Source organism: Nipponia nippon, unplaced genomic scaffold, assembly GCF_047370975.1.
Source record: "Nipponia nippon isolate SJK-2023a ecotype South Korea unplaced genomic scaffold, ASM4737097v1 scaffold_3, whole genome shotgun sequence".
Lineage (NCBI taxonomy): Eukaryota > Metazoa > Chordata > Aves > Pelecaniformes > Threskiornithidae > Nipponia > Nipponia nippon.
The window spans coordinates 95,850,175-95,869,232 of NW_028262347.1; the positions used below are offsets into that span (position 1 = coordinate 95,850,175).

General features: G+C 37.9%; 1 protein-coding gene across 12 annotated transcripts in view; it reads left to right on the forward strand.

Moving 5' to 3' along the window:
- The window catches only part of LDB3 (LIM domain binding 3), a 132,653-nt gene that overhangs the window by 49,270 nt on the left and 64,325 nt on the right, over positions 1 to 19,058 (forward strand). For 9 of the 12 annotated variants that reach the window (XM_087767602.1, XM_087767601.1, XM_087767600.1 and 6 more), the window contains 2 exons: positions 7,169 to 7,244; positions 14,630 to 15,036. In XM_087767602.1, the coding sequence (XP_087623728.1) occupies positions 7,169 to 7,244; positions 14,630 to 15,036 (483 nt within the window). The remainder of the gene's footprint in view (positions 1 to 7,168; positions 7,245 to 14,629; positions 15,037 to 19,058) is intronic. The other 3 variants (XM_087767611.1, XM_087767607.1, XM_009465952.2) reach the window with 1 other exon arrangement.

Genomic DNA, 19,058 nt, shown 5'->3' on the forward strand with positions numbered 1-19,058 from the left:
GCTTCAGGAAACTAAAGAAAGTAATTTGTGGTCAGGATGCTCAAAGTATCCTGAGTTAGGCTTTTGCTTTTAGAAAATGTTGAGTGGGAAGACGAAAAATAGATTTCATCTGCATAGTATTAGAAATCTGTTTGGATTTGGACAACACTTGAACTCCTCGGTGTGAACAGAAGGCCGTTACAAAGCTTTATATTATTCTTTTGTGAATCATCATATCTTTGAAGTTTGGCTGTGATTCCCTGATTCTGGAGCTGACTCTTTAGGGTGATGTTCTACAGCAGTCCCCAGTGCTGCTCTGAAATCTGTACCTGAATGACTTTCACCCTTAAGGAAGCTGTTAGAAAGCCAAGAGTTGCAGGACTGTGGCGGAGCCTGGTGATACTTGAATGGGGATAGTCTAAATCTCAGGTATACTGTCTGCATGGCAGGTGAAAATTAAACAGGGGAAATCACTATGGTTCACTTCAGATATTTTTCAGGTAAAGAACTTATATAAATATTTGATACTTGATTCTTTGAAATTATTATTTGTTATGTTTACTGGGGAGAGTTGAGTTACATCTCAAGATCAGGGGTATGGTAGGCTACATACAAGCACGGAATCTTTATTCAGTGCCTCTTCTGTTCTTTATTAATAATAGCTAATTCTTTGCCCTACGCTATTAGATCCTTTCATAACCCAAATGTGTTTTTCTGCTCTTCTTAAACTAACAAATTATTTTATTATTTATATGTTTAACTTAAATAGGTTTATTTTTAGCATCTCTCAGTAATTATAAATAATCAATATAATCATGAAATCATTAATAATAAGTAACTATGCTGAACTTAGAGATTTCAAGTGAGACACTATATTTGAAGGTTATATACCATTAAGTTTTGATCCCTCTCTGATAATTTTGGTGGTATTTCAGCCTCTCGCTTTTGATTCTATAACACCATTCTCTATAGCTGGCAATCCAAATTCTGCATTTAGCCAATTTATTATTGAGGTGAGAATAGTGGTTTCCCATTTATAGTCAATACCTGTTTATATATTTCTGAGTATTTGAAGTACTGTGGTTTTGCCTGCATTGTGCTGAAAGTACCACTTCTATTCATCTTAATGTTTCTGCTGCTATTTTAAAGCAAGCTTTGAGAGGAACACCTGATGCTTTTATCTGATCAGTAATAGCCACAGAAAATATGTAAATGAAAAGTAGAAAGTAAAAAGAATGCATACCCTCCCTCTAACAGCTTAGTTAAAAATGTATTTTACTTGTGAATCCTATGCTATTCTAATTGAGTTAGTATGGATAACTAGAAAAGCTGTGCAAAACTCCCGTAGTGAAATTGGAAGTCAAATGTGAATTTGGATTGGGTTAACGTTAAAAATTCAGGTAAGTAGCATCATGATTATAATCTGTGGATGAATGGTCTCAAGCAAAACTAGTAAAATGTCATATTTGAGCTTAAAACAAAGTAACTTAGCTGTGTGAGAAATTTGAATGATGATAGTATAGTGATGTCAACAATGTTTTGCAAGCTACAGTAGATCACTGTATAACTGAATGATCTATTTGGTAATTCAGCATTAAAGCAAGCTCATTTTCAAATTCTTATGATCCAGTTATTATTACTTAGAAACAAAATTAATGTATTTTTTCAACAGTGTTGATGGTAATACACCTGTATATACAAATTTAACCCATGACAGCATAAACAAGTTCTAAAACTGGATGAAATTTCCTGGGGATGAACCCACATTTCTTTATGGGTTACATGAGTTTTCGGTAGTGATAAGGAGAGGAAAGGTTTGGAAATGGTTTAAAAATACTGCAAAGACAGCAGGAAGAGGACAGCAAGGAAGGGAAAGAAAAAAAAAAACAAAAAAAAAAAAACCAAACCAACAACTGTCTGGAAAAAAAGGTGTCCGTGCTCCATGGAGGTTAAGTGTAGAGCTTGCTGTGTGCGTCAGGTGAGTGCCAGGCATGGGCTCAGCATCCACGCTTAGTACTCTTTGGAGAACTGTCACATGCAGAGCAGAGCTGCAGGGTTACTGGCAGAGCCTCCCCATTTGCCCTTAGGAGCTGCTGGGGTGGAGGAATTTTAGGGTTGGTACTGAGTCAACTAAGAGGAGATGAGGGAGGCATCTGTAGCCAGTTGCTCCATGCTGGAGGGCAGCATGTCAGGCAGTTCAAGAAAGAAGGGATTTTGCATAGCAGGAGGGAAGGGAAGAGTAAAGAAGATGCAACAGGCACTGTGCAGATGCCACAGAAGTAGAAAGGGTCAGAGAGACACCAGGAGAGTAGAACTTGCTTCTCCAACATTTTTAAATACATACTCCTTTTCAAAAATCTCAGCTTTAAGCATATTCTCTCCAGTTCCCTTTCTCTCCTTCCTTTCACAGAACTCTCCAAGGCTTCATCCCTTTTCCTTTCCCTTTCTATCCCATAATGTTTGCAGCTGCCCCTGACTCAGATCCTTTCTAAGGGAAAAAGGGTATTACATATTACCAAACAAGTTCTATTTCATAGATTTTCTTTCGTAGCAGCTTCCCTTTAGGTTGATGCCATTTATGCATAAGAAGTTTTTGTCCCTATATTGCTGTGGGTATGAACATTAGGTCTGGAAAGCATAATTGCATATCTTGCAATCTGAGTGCAGCACAATGCAGGTAAATAATTAATAAATTAGTCATCCAGCCAAATGCTAATATTTGCATTCACCATTGATACATAGAGAGGAAAACTGCTGATGGAAATTCTTTTCAATTTTATTGCAGGCACAGATAATATCCTGAGAGAGGGAAAGTAGGTCTTGAACTAGCCCCAAAGTGATCACAGTTATATCTGAAGTACTGTGAAATGCTCAGGGTTTTGTCTTTTTGATTCTCATTGGAGTCACTAAAACTGTTTGCTGATGTCCCAAGCAGGGCTTAGAGAATTAAACCACGGTATCATGACACTCAAGATTTTCTGCTCAAGACTTAGAAACAAGAAGAGTCTTCTGTTTGGCTACTTAAATCTTCAGCTAAACAGTGAATTAACAGACACATTACTGATCTTAGCACTTATTAAATGGACACCTCAAATTGATAACCATGAGTAATATTTAGTCTGTCCCTTTTATGTCTCTTCCTCCCACACCCATGCCAAATTGTCCGGACCATTATTGCATTAAAACAGATATGTCATCAGAAGCCCAATTCTACACGCTCTATTGTTTTGCATCCTCCCATTCCACTCCAGAATGACTCCATTTCAATTAGGTGATAAGTAAAGTATGTAAAATGTTTTCTAAGCATTTCTAACCCTAATCTGTATTATTACTTTTCCATGCACTGGACCCTTTTTCATTTTCTAGTGGTTGAGATATTAAGATACAATTATTAAGATGCTCAAAGAGGTATAAATAAGTGCTCACGTGTAATAAAATTAAAGCAAAAGCTTAAAAGAAGTGTTGATTTTAGCTGTTCTGAGAATTAGAAAAAAGATAGACACTGACTGGTGAAGATACGAAATATAAAAAAGCCACACGAAGATGAAAAAGAGCTATTATCTGTTAGAACATGTCACCTCTCTGTAAGTACAGTATTGTGCTCCCCTGAGGACGTGGGTTAGACTGATAGTGCATTACAGAACTCTTCCGCAGCCCGCTCTTAGGCAGGCAGCTCCTCTTAATGCAGTTGACTCCTAATGAACCTTTGTTGTGAGTGCAGAGATACCAGGATTTAAGTCAAGTGCTCTTCAATTAAAGATATATTTAGGTAGGTGGGAACAAGCAGAAATTTTGACAGCCATAGCAGCAGCACTATCAAAATTGAACGGCTTTGCAGAACTACATCCATCTTGGATTTGAACTTCATTAAGAAAGAGAACCAGTGTTGAGAGAGAGGGGAGGTATATCTGTGGAAAGGAGGAGAATTTAAAAAATACCAGAATGATGTATTTGGTCATCATGAAAACTGTTCCGAGTTTTCATTTTGAAATGAGGTTTTTGTTTCCATTTTTAACTTTAAAAATGTAGAACAAGATGTCTAAAAGTCAAAATCAAATTAATTGCTTCAGAAAAACAATCTTCATGGAACATTTCAACGTCAAATCTAAAATTAGCAGTCATTTGTGAAATTTGGACTTTGAGCCTCCCATAGCCCTACTAAGCAAGTGCACTCCCTGAGTGTTTGGAATAAAATAATTTTGCAATCAGTGGATTAAAATGTAAACCTGGACACGCACGTTTGCAACAGCACCATCATCACTTGAAAAGCAAACTTGTGTTGCTGCAGGATTTGATTCATCTAGCAAAAGAGAGCAAAAAAAAAAAAAAGTCCTGAACTTGCAGATGTTTTTTCCTGAGGAGTAATGGCTCTTATGTAAATAATCACTTTCTTCTGTAAGTGCATACACTTTCATTCCACAAATTGACTTCACCTCTTCTGCCCTTGTCTCTGGTGCAAGCCTCTGCTAAATCTAGCAAGCCTCATCGTTCTCTTTTTAAATATCAAAGCTATAAACATCCAGGGCAGAGTTATGTAGGAACCTCATTTTTTTTTAAAGTAACATCTTGAAACCTCAAAGTCAGTGTGAGATAAAAATGTTGGTTGGATAACACTGTGAATGACAGATGTAGCTTATCAGTAACATGGAAGGAATACAGCTTTTTAACATCATCTTCTGTGGTCAGGTAATGAGGGAGAAAAACCAGACATACAATAAACAATAGCAGTGATGGAGTACTCTGGTAAATAAATTTGTTTGCTGCCATACAAATATTTTCCAATTATGCATCAAACATGCAGCATGTGGTTGTCTGCTATACGTCTGTATGGGACCAACAATGTTTACAGTGCTGAGCAACCTTGGCACTAAAATTCATGATCGGTGAGCCGAGCAAAGGTGACACTTAGTGTCTGCTCTGCCCAGCCGTGGTCTTGAGTATGCCCAGGTCCCCCCACGTCAGTTCACAGAAATAACTGGGTGTACCCAGAAATGACACCAGTGGAAGGAGGATCAGAATCTCCCCCTAAATCTTTGTCTGTTCATAAATTGTCACTGTCAATTTTCAGCAACTCTGACTGTGTTCTGGGCTGCAGCTGATTATTTTTTTTCTTTCTCTTTTTTGCTATCTTTCATGATACATGTGCATGTCTCATGAATATGATTTATTGTTTCTCTTTTTAGGACGAAGGGTACAGCACTCACTCCTGAGGGAAGATCAGTTAGTAACTCACCTGAGGAAAGTTTGTTCTAGGCAGTTAGTGATTAGCTCTTGTTCTTAGAACTTGAAGGTATATATTTCTCAGATAATTATGTCTTAGGGAGTATATTGTGATATATTCCAACTGTGAATATCAACATTAGTGCCTTTTACAATTTTCTAGCCTCTTGTTTCAGGAATGCTTTGTCAGTAAATTTCACAGGTTAATTACCTATTGTTTAACAAAATGCCAGTTTCCATTGTCTCCTCAAACTATGTTCATTTTCATAGTACCTCGTTGTGAGGTAGGCACCTATTACATCGTCTTTGTTTTCAGCTCTCAAAGTAGCATAATTTTCATATCTATCTTCTCTATGGAAATCTTCCAGTTCCTGTGAGGATTACTCCTTTTCCCTAGGGTTTTTTTGTTTGTTTACTCCTGCTTATGGAAATATTTTCTGTGTGGCAGCTAGAGCTAGATACACAGCTCAACATGAAGCTAGGTATTAATGCAGGGATTGCCACTATGGATGAGCCCAGTTTTTGTCTAGCTCAGCTTTCTGTCTCTGATAGATGCCACTGGTAAGTATTTCAGAGGAAAGTGCGACCCTCAGTAAGGAAATAATGAACCTAACACAGAAGATCTTCCACTATCAGTCTTTTAAGTTGTGCCATGAAAAATGAGAATCTCTATGGCTACTTATTTTTACCCAATCTAAAGCAGCTATTGGGGTTTTTGTTGTAAGTATAAATACCTAATCCTTTCTGATATCCTGCTATTCTCATAGTCTCAATGATGTCCTGTAACAACGAGTTACAGGTTAACCTCAGGTTAATCAAGTACTCTAGGAGAAAATGTTTGCCTTTCTCAATTTTATATATGTTGTCTTTTCAATTTCACTTAATGTCCAGGAACATAGCTTTATTTTCCTTTTTCTACCATTCATTATTTTCTAAGCCTCTGTAATGTCTTCCCTTGTTCATCTCCTGTCTAAAGCAAACAATTCTGAATGTCTCAGTCACTTCTACTTGATTTGTATGCTTTTAAGTCTTTTTATTTCATTTTTGTACCTGTCCTAGTTTTGAAATGTACTTTTTAAAGATGAGAATTCTGGGCATAATCCTGATCTGTAGGTTGGCAATAGGATATTACTTGTATAATTCTGATTCTTTTGACTATTTTTACATTTTTCTTTTCATTTTCTCTGGTGATCCCACATGTACTGGGAAGATTTCAGGGGGATGTTCGGCACTATGCAGGTTTGCGCAACACCTCCCACAAATATGTCTTCACTTACCTGAGCATTCTAGAGTGCTTCAGTTAGCATTTGTCACTGTGCTTTCTTCATTATGTTCCAACGAAAGGGCAAACTGTGTGTTTTGAAAGCATTTTAGTGGCATTTATTTTTTGTTTTTTAGATGATCATGTATGCACATTTGTCAAATACAGGTGAAAGGCAGGCATTTGGAGTGGAGTGCGGTTAATTCAGTAGTGATGTGCTCCTTTTGAAACTAAATTGTCTGAAATGAAGCCCATGTTTCTTCCTGCAGAGAGGTTTAAATTATGGCAGTTGCTATACAATTTAAGCTATTAAATAATAATCTTTTGAGGAGTTGATCTTGAGATGCCTCAGTACCAAAGTTTGGTCTCTGCATTTTAAGACACTTTGAAGTCCCTTTTTCCAGAGTGCTGCCCACAACTGAATTTCTCTAGTTGTGGCTGATTGTCATCTACGAAAATGCAGTTTGTCACAAGGTACTGCAAAATGGATGATCTCCGAAGTCAGAGTTTGCTTCCGTAACTGGCAGCTTTTCATCGTTGAGAGAAATTATATCAAACTTTTTCTCACATTTAAGACCTTTATAAATGAGGATGTAGAAAAAACATGATGATCACATATGATCATGCACGAAATTAGAGCTGAAAAATAGGAGTCTAGATTGCTAATCTTTTTTCTTTCTTTTTTTTTTTTTTTTCCTGGATCCTCAGATCTAAACGTCCAGTGCCAGTTTCAACCACAGCACCCAGAATTGACTCTCCCAGGGCTGTAATTCCCCACCAGAAGGTACGTGACACATTTCTCCTCAGCCAAAGTTAATACCATTGCTATCTACTGCGGTGAAGGCAAATACCTACTACAGGAAATAGCTTTTGCCCACCCCAAATAAGTAAACATTGAATGAAGCACAGGCAGCAAAACTGCTTCAATGCAATGTATTAGTGATCTGTATTTTGCTAATTTCTGATTAGCAGAACCAAAGCATCCAGCTATCCTCTGATGTGATCTGGTCTAACCCATTCTCAGCAGTTTGTTTTCATCTAGGCTGCAAGAGGCTACCAAAGCTTCTCGAAATATATATTTGCTTTTGTAGATTCTTGGGGAAGAATCATTAAACTGTGCCTCAGTGTATCCAAATCCTGACTACAACTGAAAAGACACTGATTTGGAAAGAGGGCATTAGGGCATTTGAAAGCTTGCATCACATTGCATTCTTGTCACATTATTCAAAAGACATGAGAATAAAAAATAAAGAGGATAAGTCAATTTAATGATTAACAGCAAGTGGCAGAGGAAATGGATGGCTTGGTTTCTGTTGTCAAAGCTCATCATCTTCCATAAAATAAATGTTCATATTAGAATAAACAGCATTCATTGACTGTACCTGGCAACTCATCATCTGTATCTTTGGAGGCACCGAGGAGCAAGGATACCTGAAAGATGGTATATATCCTTAGGCTCAAGCACTGGGTAGGACATTTGTATTGTTGATGCATTTAATTAGATAAACGGAGAGGACATAAAATCTCAATTGCTGAGACTTTACCCCTTCTGTGAGTGCCAGGTTCATCCCTAGCATGTAGTATAAATAAGAAACACTGAATATGGGCAGTTAGGTGATATTCTACTGGTTTTGGCAGTTCTGACTTCCATAGATCAATTTTAAGTAATTTTTATAAACACTATGCTTTCCAAATTCAGAGCTTAGAAAGTAACATCATCCCTGTAACTGCTGCAAATATGTTCAAACTACCAGAAGAAAACGCACTTGGGGAGAATAATTTGATTCAGTTTTATTTTGTCAAATTTGAAATGAACCTGTCTGGCCATTTTTCAATTGAGACAGAAATAATGTTATTTCACTCTGGATCTTGTAAACTTTTTGGCAAGGGAAGATGAAATTAAGACTTTACCTTGCTCAGAGTTGTTTCGCTTATATCATGGTTTTATAAAAGTTATCCTGGAGAAAGTTATTGGAAGAGTCACCAAACAGTACTGTGAATTTTCTAGAGTAAAAACGATGGATCATTGTTTTAGTTAGACTGGTGTTCGACTGCACCAGCAAAGTAATAGGGACAGGAAGGGGGAGAGAGTACTTATTTTCCCTCAAGAACTACACAGAATGCTGTTAGTTTTCAAGGCATGTCTCTTCAGAGTTACTCACCGGCACAAGATTGACAACTATCTTTTGGGACTCTCAGTAGCACCTGTGCAGGTATGACAAATTTGCCTACTTCCACCACAGGCACGTAAAAGCTTTTATACATCAGATTTTCCTGACTTTGTATTAGGTGCATTTCTTCCCTGGCAAGTGTCAATTTTAAAATTACTGCCATAGGTATTCAAAGTTGTTTACCACACAAACCATTTTTCTCCCTAAACTATCTACCTGATAGAAAAGATAACTCCATGCACTGTAGGTTTTGTTGGTTTTTTTTTTTTAAGGTCCTAAAAGTGCCTTTGGCATGAAAGCTATAAAGTCACTTTACAATTCCTATTTTAACCCTTCAGAGAGAGATGAGGATCAAAGGACTCAGCGCTTTTTCAGGAGCATGTTGTCTCACACTTGGGCATTCTGTGCACTGGTGCTTGGGAAAGGTTTATAGGAGCTGTTGGAGGCAGCCTATTCTGAATGGGCTACAGGCAGTATTTGCAGCTGGAAAAGAGATTTACCGGGACCTTTCTGGAGGAAAAGGGTGGCATCTAGGAGAAGGTATGGTGGGAAACAGGCTATCTAGCAGTATTCAGAAAGGTCATCTTAGGTGTAGGGTCTTTGGCCCAGGGAGAAGAGGCAGCAGTAGAGTGCTGGAGTGGGGGCCCTTTGCAGGTCAGGAGGAGTGGTGCTTGTGTCACTAGTATACACTAGTAGGCAAGAGTAATTTTTAACTGAAGAAAACAACTTCTCTGGGGGTGGTTTGGAAGGGAATGAAAGCATTGAACCATTGGAGAAGTCTCAAAATCCAGAATAAAAAGTCTTTACTGATACAAACAGTGGTATGGGGATGTTGCAATAAGGTATGTTACAGTAAATATACTTTAAAAATCAAGGTTTTTTTCCTTGTCCCTTTATTATTTCTAGTAATAGTATCACTGTAGAAATGAAGAATTCCGTGACACATAGGCAGAAGCTGTCACCTCCACATCACTGCTTGACAGCATTGAGACTCTGATGGTTCACATGAAATGAACTCGATTACATTTCAAAAAGCATCAAAAAGCTACATTACAAGACAGTCACGACAATGTTGTCCTCAAACATTGAGAGAAGTTTTTCTCACCTTTTTCTGAGTCAAGGTTAAGGCATGGCAGTGTTAGCTAAAAATCTGCATGTGCAAATTCAGTGTCTGGTTTAAACCATAAATTCTCTTGTACATTATTGCTGATCTGATTGCAGCTTCCACTAATTTTCAAGCATGTATTTCTTCTTTGACTGCTATGGTCATGTTTTTTTGTGTTTTAGCATACATTCTTTTACAAAGATGTAAGGAAGGTATAAAAACCCCAGAGTTCTTCACCATGATAGAAATTTTTCTACATTCCACAAGTAACATACATTCTCTCCTTACTTTCTTGAGCTGATCAATGTTATGGATGATACAGGTTCTGCAACCATAAATATGGCATCAACTGAGCTGTAGGGCTATTATTGGAAATAAAAGTTTGACTGATTTAGTCAAATTGTTTTGATTTAGTCAAAAGATTTAGTCGAGTCTTTTGCACAGGTGTGGCCTAGCTGGAAGAAAGGGCATAACTAATGCTGAAAGCATTCAAATAACAAGAAGAGTAAGCATGAGTCCAAGGATTGAAACTAAGCTGTCATCAGTCAGTGAGTTCCTGCAGCTTTTCAGGGGTGGCACAACACAGGTGAAGATTCAGCTCAGTGCCGTTCAAAATGTTCAAGCTGAAGCTTTAAGGCTAAGCGTAGCTTTAACATTTGTCCCTTTGCATAAATGTATTCAGACAGCCTCTTTAATTTTCATAATATGACTATGTGTTGTCCTGTTTATGAAACAGTACTGAATACACTTATTTCAGAGTCCCAGTGAGGATCTCATAATGCTCATGATTTCTTTCCTGCCAAATTTGGGAACCTATGTGGCTAAGAGAAAATAGATGAAGAAATTATTGACTTTTTAAGTAAAGCATAGGATGCAAGAGCTGGCTGAGCCAAAAGCTGTTTGTTGGATGTCTTTGAGCAGAGTCATTTAATGCCCTGGTGCCTCCATTTCCTTCTTTCTATAAAAAGTTTAAAGCAACAGCTGCTTCTTGAGCATGTTGGGAGGCCAAATTCATTAGTATAGCATTAAAATTGTTCTCCCAGAAGTGCAAAAGATGAATAAAGACTGTATGGTCACAGTGATAGATAAATAGAAGGTGGACTGTCAAAGGAAGAGGACCTGAAAAACCTGGTGTTGTGTCTTCCCATTTAAATTTGTTTCTCACTTCTCTGATACATAAGAAGGAGCATTTGCCTTTCACAGAAATTGAATATTTATAAAGAAAAGAATAATATTTCAGAATGGAAATTGAGCTAATTCATAGCTTCCTTCTATTCCCAAATGTTTGAGACTCCTCTACGTTTATCAGTTTTAAGCTCATTCACTGACATTACGCTGGGAAATTAAATGCAGTTTTCCCCTCGTTGTAAGGGATTGCTGCGGGGGGTCACAGCATCTTTCTCGAGGGAAGAAGCCCATTGCTCAGTGTCAGAGCCTCCTCTTCTGGTCGGCTGAAGGGTAGCATCAGGCTTGCATAGTTTGAAATGTTAGCTTGCTTTTCCAGCCACAGAGACTGAAACAGAGTGGGATGAGAGAGATGGGAAACAGAGGAATGTTTGTTACTGTTGGCTGCATTTCATGTGATGTGATGCTAAAAGCTGTGCTGCTGCTCAGTATTAGAAATTTGACCTTCACATTCAGAAATGGTTTCAGAAATGCTGCATTGATCTGGTTTTGCCACTGAACTGGAGAAAAAAAAAAATCTAAAATATCCTACCAGGGATAAACTGAATGAGAGATTCTTTGTCAACCACAAAAAGAAAGAGCTAAATAAGGTGATTATTGGACAGTAATTCTTTAGAAGTTATACAGCTGCTCTCTTAGATGCTGCCTGTTTCATCCCTTTCCCCCCAAACTCAGGGAAAACAACTGCTTTAAAACTACCATGGATATTAGCTCAAAATGGAGAATGCTAACCTGGCACTGCTGCATTCCTAGGAATTCTAGTGTTGAGTTATAGCATGCTGGTATTCCAGCTAGAAATTCTTTGAGGAGTGAAACCAAAACTCCATTCATATCATAAAGGTGAGCAACATCATCAACCGTCATTTTTTATGGTGGTCCTATAATTTTCCCTTTGCCTACTGTTAGTGTCCAGTAACACCAAAACTATGAAAATGCATTAAGATTAAAGAAATATCTGGCATTTCTCTCATTAGCAGTTGAAACTGATACTTTATAAGCAGATCTTCTTGCATGTCCTTTTATTATGGGGTTTAGAAAGGAAACCCACAGTTAATGTAGATAAAAGCCACAGGGTTTTCAGGGTAACAAACAAATATAACTCTGGCATATCCTTTTTCTTCTCTATTGCCTTTGTTTGTTTGTTTGTTTTAATATTTGTTTTGTCCCTCTCTTAATTTATGAACGTGGCTTTGTGCATTTGTGTCTCTTTTACAACACATTTTTAGAGAGAATCCCTGTTTTCTGTTTGTTTAACTTGGAAGCTTGCAGTAGGCCACTTAAAGGTTGGTTGTTTGCTGTTTTCTATGTCAGGGTATAATGACTGAAATATGTAATTCAAATGTATTTATTTAAAAAGGCATAGTTTGAAAAATGCTTTTAGGATTATCTGTTTCTACAGCCTCAGGCAGCTATTAATGCCAGCTAAAATCTCTTCCTCTTTATTATTAAGAAAAATGTTCTCAGTTCATTTTATCTGCCTTACATTTCTGATTCAAAACATCTTAAATGTATTCAGTGTTATGATTAATTATATCTTTAGACCTTTAGGGGTTTTTTTGCAATTAATTTTAATTAATCAGGCCATATCATCTTGACTTTTCAAATGTAATCTCCCTAAACTTAAATATGCAATATAGAAAAATCCAAGAGGAGAATATAAAATATTTATCTTTCTAGTGAACCTTAGTATCAAAATCAGTAAATGACATTAATGATAACTAATACTAGCAAAAGTAGAGAATCAGAGGCCAAATTATTCTCAGGCCTATGTTTCATGGGAGGCTATGGGGGAGATGCGTGTAGGATGTTAAAGATGACAAGTGAAGCAGTGCCAGCCCAAATGAGGCAAAATGTCCCTGCAGGCCACCACTTGCTCTCGTACTGGCTTTCACTGAGGGCCGATTGTGGGCTCCATCCCTTCTTCAGGATAAGGTCCCTGCCTGTCCCTCCTCCCCAGAGCTGGACTGCAGCATGCTGCCAGCATTACTGGTGGGCCTCTTAACGGCAAGCATCACGGCATCTGAGTACCAGTTGTGGCTGCAGCATATCTCGGTCCAGAGGGAGAGGTTGAAGTGATCCTTCTGTAGCAAAAGCAATGTAGCCCAAGTCAGGCTGGAGCCAGAAGCTTCTGAGATAAACTACAAATTGATATTATGGCTCTAGAGAAATCTGTCAGTTGTCAAGCATTCAAATAGTTTGTTGGGTACCTCAGCTATAGATTTTTTTTATCCAAAGCACATAATTACAGACAAACAAAAGTGAAGAATAAAACAGGTTTTGAAACTATATAATTCATTATTTTAAAACATGTGCTGATGAGTTCCAGCACTTAGGATGCTAGGTTCAAAAGGCAAACATTAAAGAGATGTTAAAAATGATCCATATTAGAATCTTGCTACTCATGTTCCGGTCACTGAGCCTTTAGAAGTTAAAGAATAAGAAAACTCAGAGTAAAGTTATAAAATGCCACCCTGAAAGTGAAGTTTGTATTCCTCTTTGATAAAATTGTCCATGCTGCAGGTTAGGCAGACTTCCAAAAAGTATGGAGCTGCAGTCACTACACACTGCCAGTAGCTGGAAGGAAATGAGGCAGTTTAACCCTAAGGGTGCGCTGGGCTGCCCGCGAAGTGCTGAGTACCCTCCAGTCCTAGGGATTTAGATGGTGTTACACCAGACTGAGCTTGAAGCAGTGATAGGGTGTTTGAGGCAACACGAGCACAGAAGTTTTACATGAAACTTCCTCAGAACTCATGCCACAACTTAGTTCCTGCATTGCGTTGCTGAAAAAGCAGTATTTTTCTTTTTTGATATTACCTTTTATTTTGGTTTCACTAAGCTGCATTAATAGCAAGTCATTTATGAAACTGAAGCATAGTACTGCATTTTTCCAGGGTGAGGTTTTGGTAGAATGTTTCTAATTTGAGCACCAGCCCAGACTTCTACGGGTATAGCTATTGTAGGAGAGATTCCTGTGACTTGGACTAAGACAATACATCCTGCTGTCCTAGTTAGGAATATTGTCTGGGAATATTGACTGTAGGATCATACACTCATCATCTACATATTCATGCACACATTCCTTCAAGTGGAAATTCTGCAGAAATGAACAGAATAGAAGCATCCTCTCTGTTGAGCAGTACCTGTTCTCGAGTCCTGTTGGTCTATCTGCTAACCATGCTGCATGGCCTAATTAGCATGAACCAGAGCCTATGAAACCAATGCAATGTGTGGGCTTCAATAACTTGAAGTGTATTCATGGAAAATAGAATGGTGTGGTTGAGAATCATTATGTTTCTATAATAATGGCATTGACTTTTATGTTTGTATATTATCTCAAATGATTCTGACCTCAAGATATTTTTTTAAGATTTCTTAATTATCCTAGAAATTAATGGACAATGTTGTCTTTATATAAAATTACTGCTATGAGGTTGACTAGCAGCAAGTGCTCTTTTAATGTTAAGCTTTATTTGTTGATTTAAACTAAAACCCAGTAAAAAAATGCCTGAGCTTCCCTTATTTTGAAACAATGCATTTCTTTGTTGAAAATCTTCCCTGAAAGGTGGGATGATTTGGCCCCAATCTATTTATTGCAAGTTTATCAATATGTTTAGAAAGCAGTAATTGCAGATATGTTATTTTTTGCATGTGTTCTATGATTGCTCTTTTCTTTTTTTCTTTTCTTGGCCTGCATGTTTGCTACTACAGGAACCTGCTTGGGAAATCAATGGCAACAGAACAACCTTCAGTCCTCTAACTAACACGGCGACTGGGCCTATGGGTAGTATTTTAGCAACCAATGGAACGTTTTCAGGCTACCTCAACAAGCAAGAGATCAGCTTTTCAAATAGCTCTTCCTACTTAAAGACTACCACAGTTAGATCTTCCATGTCCTCTCAGTCTGTGACTCCTGACATTTCACCTGCAAAGAGTAATCTAGGTTCAAAACTAAGCCCTGTATTGACTGATGGCAATAGTCCTTTACACCAGCTGAGCCCTGCAAGGCAGTATAACAACCCTATTGGCCTTTACTCAGCAGAGACTCTAAGGGAAATGGCTGAGATGCATAAATTAAGTCTCAACCGAAGGGCTTCGGAAGGTGGACTTCCTAGAGGGTAGGTAACATGGTAAAATATTCAATATTTCGATAAGTAATGAATTTGCTGAAAAATGAATGTAATAGTACCTACCCTATTGTGCATTTGTCTGGTAATCACGATTAAGGTCTGGAACAGTCGTTAAATTTTCCAGTACCCCCCAAAACATATACACAGTACCATTACAGAGTAACTCTTGGTCTTTGGTATCTGAATTGCAATATGGATTGGCAATAGTCACCAGAGCATGAGGAGGAACACTGTGACTGAAGTAACTGTGATCATCTCAGGGTTCTGGCATTTAGTGATTTAAACGAATGCATGTACTCTCATAGAACCGAGTATCACTGTCAGCCATTATAGAAGCTGCTATAAAACAGATCTGATCTTTGGTACTTTCCCAACGAGAAATTGGTTTGTGCAGCAAATCTGACATGCTAGTCTACTGGAGTGTCCCGCTATAATTCCTGCCCTAACGTATTGGCTTTCCTATGCAAAATGAGTCAAACTTGCAATATTTTGAATCCTCTGGTTTGAACATTGTCTCATATCTGTTAGCTTTGCTCTTAACTTGTATGTAACAAGGAATGATCTCTAGATACTACCCAGACAGTTTGATCCCATGCTGTCAAGGTTTTCAGTGTTACCGTATTGCAGATCAACTGTTTTATTAGTAGGTTCTTGAAGTGAGGAGCTTGGACTACAATACATGAGAAAAAGCAATGAGAAACAGGTTTTCCTAATTTTTCTACCTTCGTGTGTTAACTTGCAAACAAATCTCTAAGCTTTTGTGTTTATTTAAAATGAAGAGAAATTTCTTGATATGAATATGGGGAAAAGTGTACTTTTGACACTAGGGACTTGGCTATATGAGGAAAACCAGAAAATTGAGACAATCCACTTGAGGTCTGATAGCAAATGCATATTTTTCAAGTACTTCATATCCCATTGCAGAAGCTTTGCAAGAGTAAAACCAAGGGGTTTTAAATTGTAGCAAAGTAAGGATGTTTTATCCTTATAAAAGAGCATATATACATGTTCTAGATCATTCAAGCGGTTTATATGATTCATTGTAACTCTCTTGAGTACTCGACATTAACAATCCTAATTAACTTATCTGAAAAAATCCTATCCTCCCTTCTCATACTGGATAATTAGGAAAGGCAATTAGTGTTTAAAAGGAATAATTTCAGTTAGTAAGCAAGATCAGCAAAATAAACCTCAGAATGCTTCTCTCTTAATTTAGAGTTTTCTTGAGGAAAACTAATCCTTGTCTTATTTCAATATGCAGAGTTTCCTTGGGGTATATCTCCGTATCTTTCTCCCACTATCTTCACAACCCTCCTTAACATCTGCAAGGGGGAGGGTGAAGGGGCTGCATTTTGGATGGCTCAGCATTCTGACTATTTCTTTGTTATCAAAATTAAAACACAGCTGCATCCATCACTCACATCTGTTGATTCCAGAGGGCATTGCGATAGGACTACATAATATGACAGTGATTGTTGGGGTGCAAAAAAGGTGTACCTGCAGAAAACACTTCACTGTCTTCACTCTGCTGCTTTTCCATGTTTTATGTCTCCTTTATATGTACACGTTAGTGCACGCCTGTGGAAGTGCACTGAATTACAAAGCAAGGTTCTACCTTAGAACAACCATCTAGGATTTATTCTTCTTTAGTTTGAGCAAAATTTTAGGAAATGCTGACTATCTACCTGTAATATCTGTAGCATTGATGAACAAATAAGAAAATCTATGAGAAATCATCTAATGTTCTGTTAAAAAATTCAGCCTTTATCCTGGAGCCTAGGAACAATCTGAAAAGATGAAAGAGCCCAGAGCTACTAAGTACATGTGCCTTTTCAGGTAATTCCTCCGAGACTTAGAGAATTGTACATTTCTGTTTACATGCAGAGAAAATTCAGAGTTCAACAATCTTGTCATTCCCACTCCTACTTGAGTGTTATCCATGAAGTGAGAGGCATCTTTCCTACTACTCTGTGGAGAGTAACATGGAACCTGTAACTTCCTTGGGACTTGGTATCATCCATGATAGTCTCGATCTCATTGTGGATATATGTGAAAGAGTGCACAAGGAAAGCACTGTGAGCTCTGCAAAGTCAGCTCCGGACTTTGTGGACATTCTTATCATATAGTACAACACGAGATGCTACGTGAAAATTGTGAAATTACGGTGCTCCAAAACTGTGAATTTATTACACATTTATGAACGTGCATTTAGCAGTATAGTAAAAGCTGTGAGAAAATTCAGGTTTGGGGGTTGATCTTAAGGTATATTTCATATTTCAATTTGGTGTCTTTTCCACCAAATCATTTAAACTTAATTGTGTGAATTGCTGTTAGAGGTTTAGCTAAACCCTTTGGAAAATCCTATCAGAAAGCTAAAATTCATTTTTGAGATTATTTCCTTGATCTGTGAAGAATAACAAAACATTGGTTTCTCTGATAGACTTTTACATTAAAGCTTTATCGCCCTGGCCCAGGGTGAAAAATAGAGATGGCCTGTTAAGAGTGTGGAACTTGATGTGCTGAAAGCTCTGGAAAGGGGAGTATTAATAAATACGAAGAGTGAGTCATAGCTTGTAACATGTGGCTCTCTTTCATTCCAGTGTAAGTTATTTTTCACATTGTAGGTCAAGGGCAGTAAATACCTGTCCCACACGTACGTGCCAGGTGGCTTGGGTTACTCGCTTCTTACTGCGTGACCTCTGTGAGCAGCAAGTTGGGTGTTTCATACGCGTCTGTATTTAGAGTCAAGCTAAAACAATGTGTGGCTCTGAACCGGAGAGAATTTCCTCATCACATACTAAACATAAGGAGAAGTAAAGCTTTACTCTTTTTGAAGGGAGCTATAGTAGCCTTTTCACATCTAAAAAATCTTTACTGAGACATGTGGCTGTTGAGCTGCTCTTAGTGTGTGCACATAATGATTTTTATCTTTGAACATATTTTTATATGCAAACAAGCGATTCCTCTAATTAAGGTGCATTTTAGGGACAGTAGTTCTGCCTTTAAAATATTATATGTAAGGCAGAGGCCTGGATTAGAAGATTAAAGCAGGCATCAGAGTCCATTTCAGAAAATGATACTGTTACACTACGTTTCATTGTAAATGAGTGCCCAGCTGTCCTGCACGTACCTAAAAAGGATATAAGATCACTGATGTGCTTACAGGCTGCAGCTTGTTCCTAATATATCTCTACCGGTTCCTGTAACAGACTGATATATTTGGCTTAATGTAGGGTTTATAAAGTTAGAAGAATATTCTCGAATCCAAGAGTCTGAAGAACAGCAACTGCAGAAGGTGATCTGTGATTGCTTTTTCATGGAAATGCAGAAGTGCAAAGCCTTTACTGCAGCTTTGGCTCATTAGATGTTTTTGATCACGAAAAAGGCAGCTGAATGAGCCAGTGCAAAAGGACTGTATGTAAAAAGAAGCAGTAATATCAAAGGTTCTGCAAGGCAAAAGCAGGAGACAAATCCACTTTGAATGTCACTCTAACAGTATAACGTTGCTGTCCCGTATTTTGTATCAATCCCAGATCCAGAAATGTTACAGCAGCAAGTAGGAGGGTTCAGTGCCCAGTTCTGGCAACAACATTCTGTGCAGCTCAATAAGAAGAAATGTTATTAGCCGATCCTGGACTCCCTTCCTTTTTATTTTGCGCAAAATACGATGAATTACTCTTCACCCAAGATTATAAGAGCAAAATATGGGTATTCTAAGCTTTGAAAGAAGTAAGTTAAAATAAATGTCATAGCCCATTAATGCTATTCGTGCAACCAACAGAGAGAGTTATTAGCAAATAATATAATATTACAGTCTGAGCACACTATCTGTCCATCACTCCCAGCTTTGGCCCGCATAAGGTCTACGTTGAGTTTTGTATTGTGTTTCTTTGGAATTACTGTGCAAGTCACCATCACTTCTTGTTTATGCAGCGAAGCAGGATGTAGCATGAACATATGTTTTTTCATACTGTGTACATACCAGATGGAATAAAATATCCTGATATGGA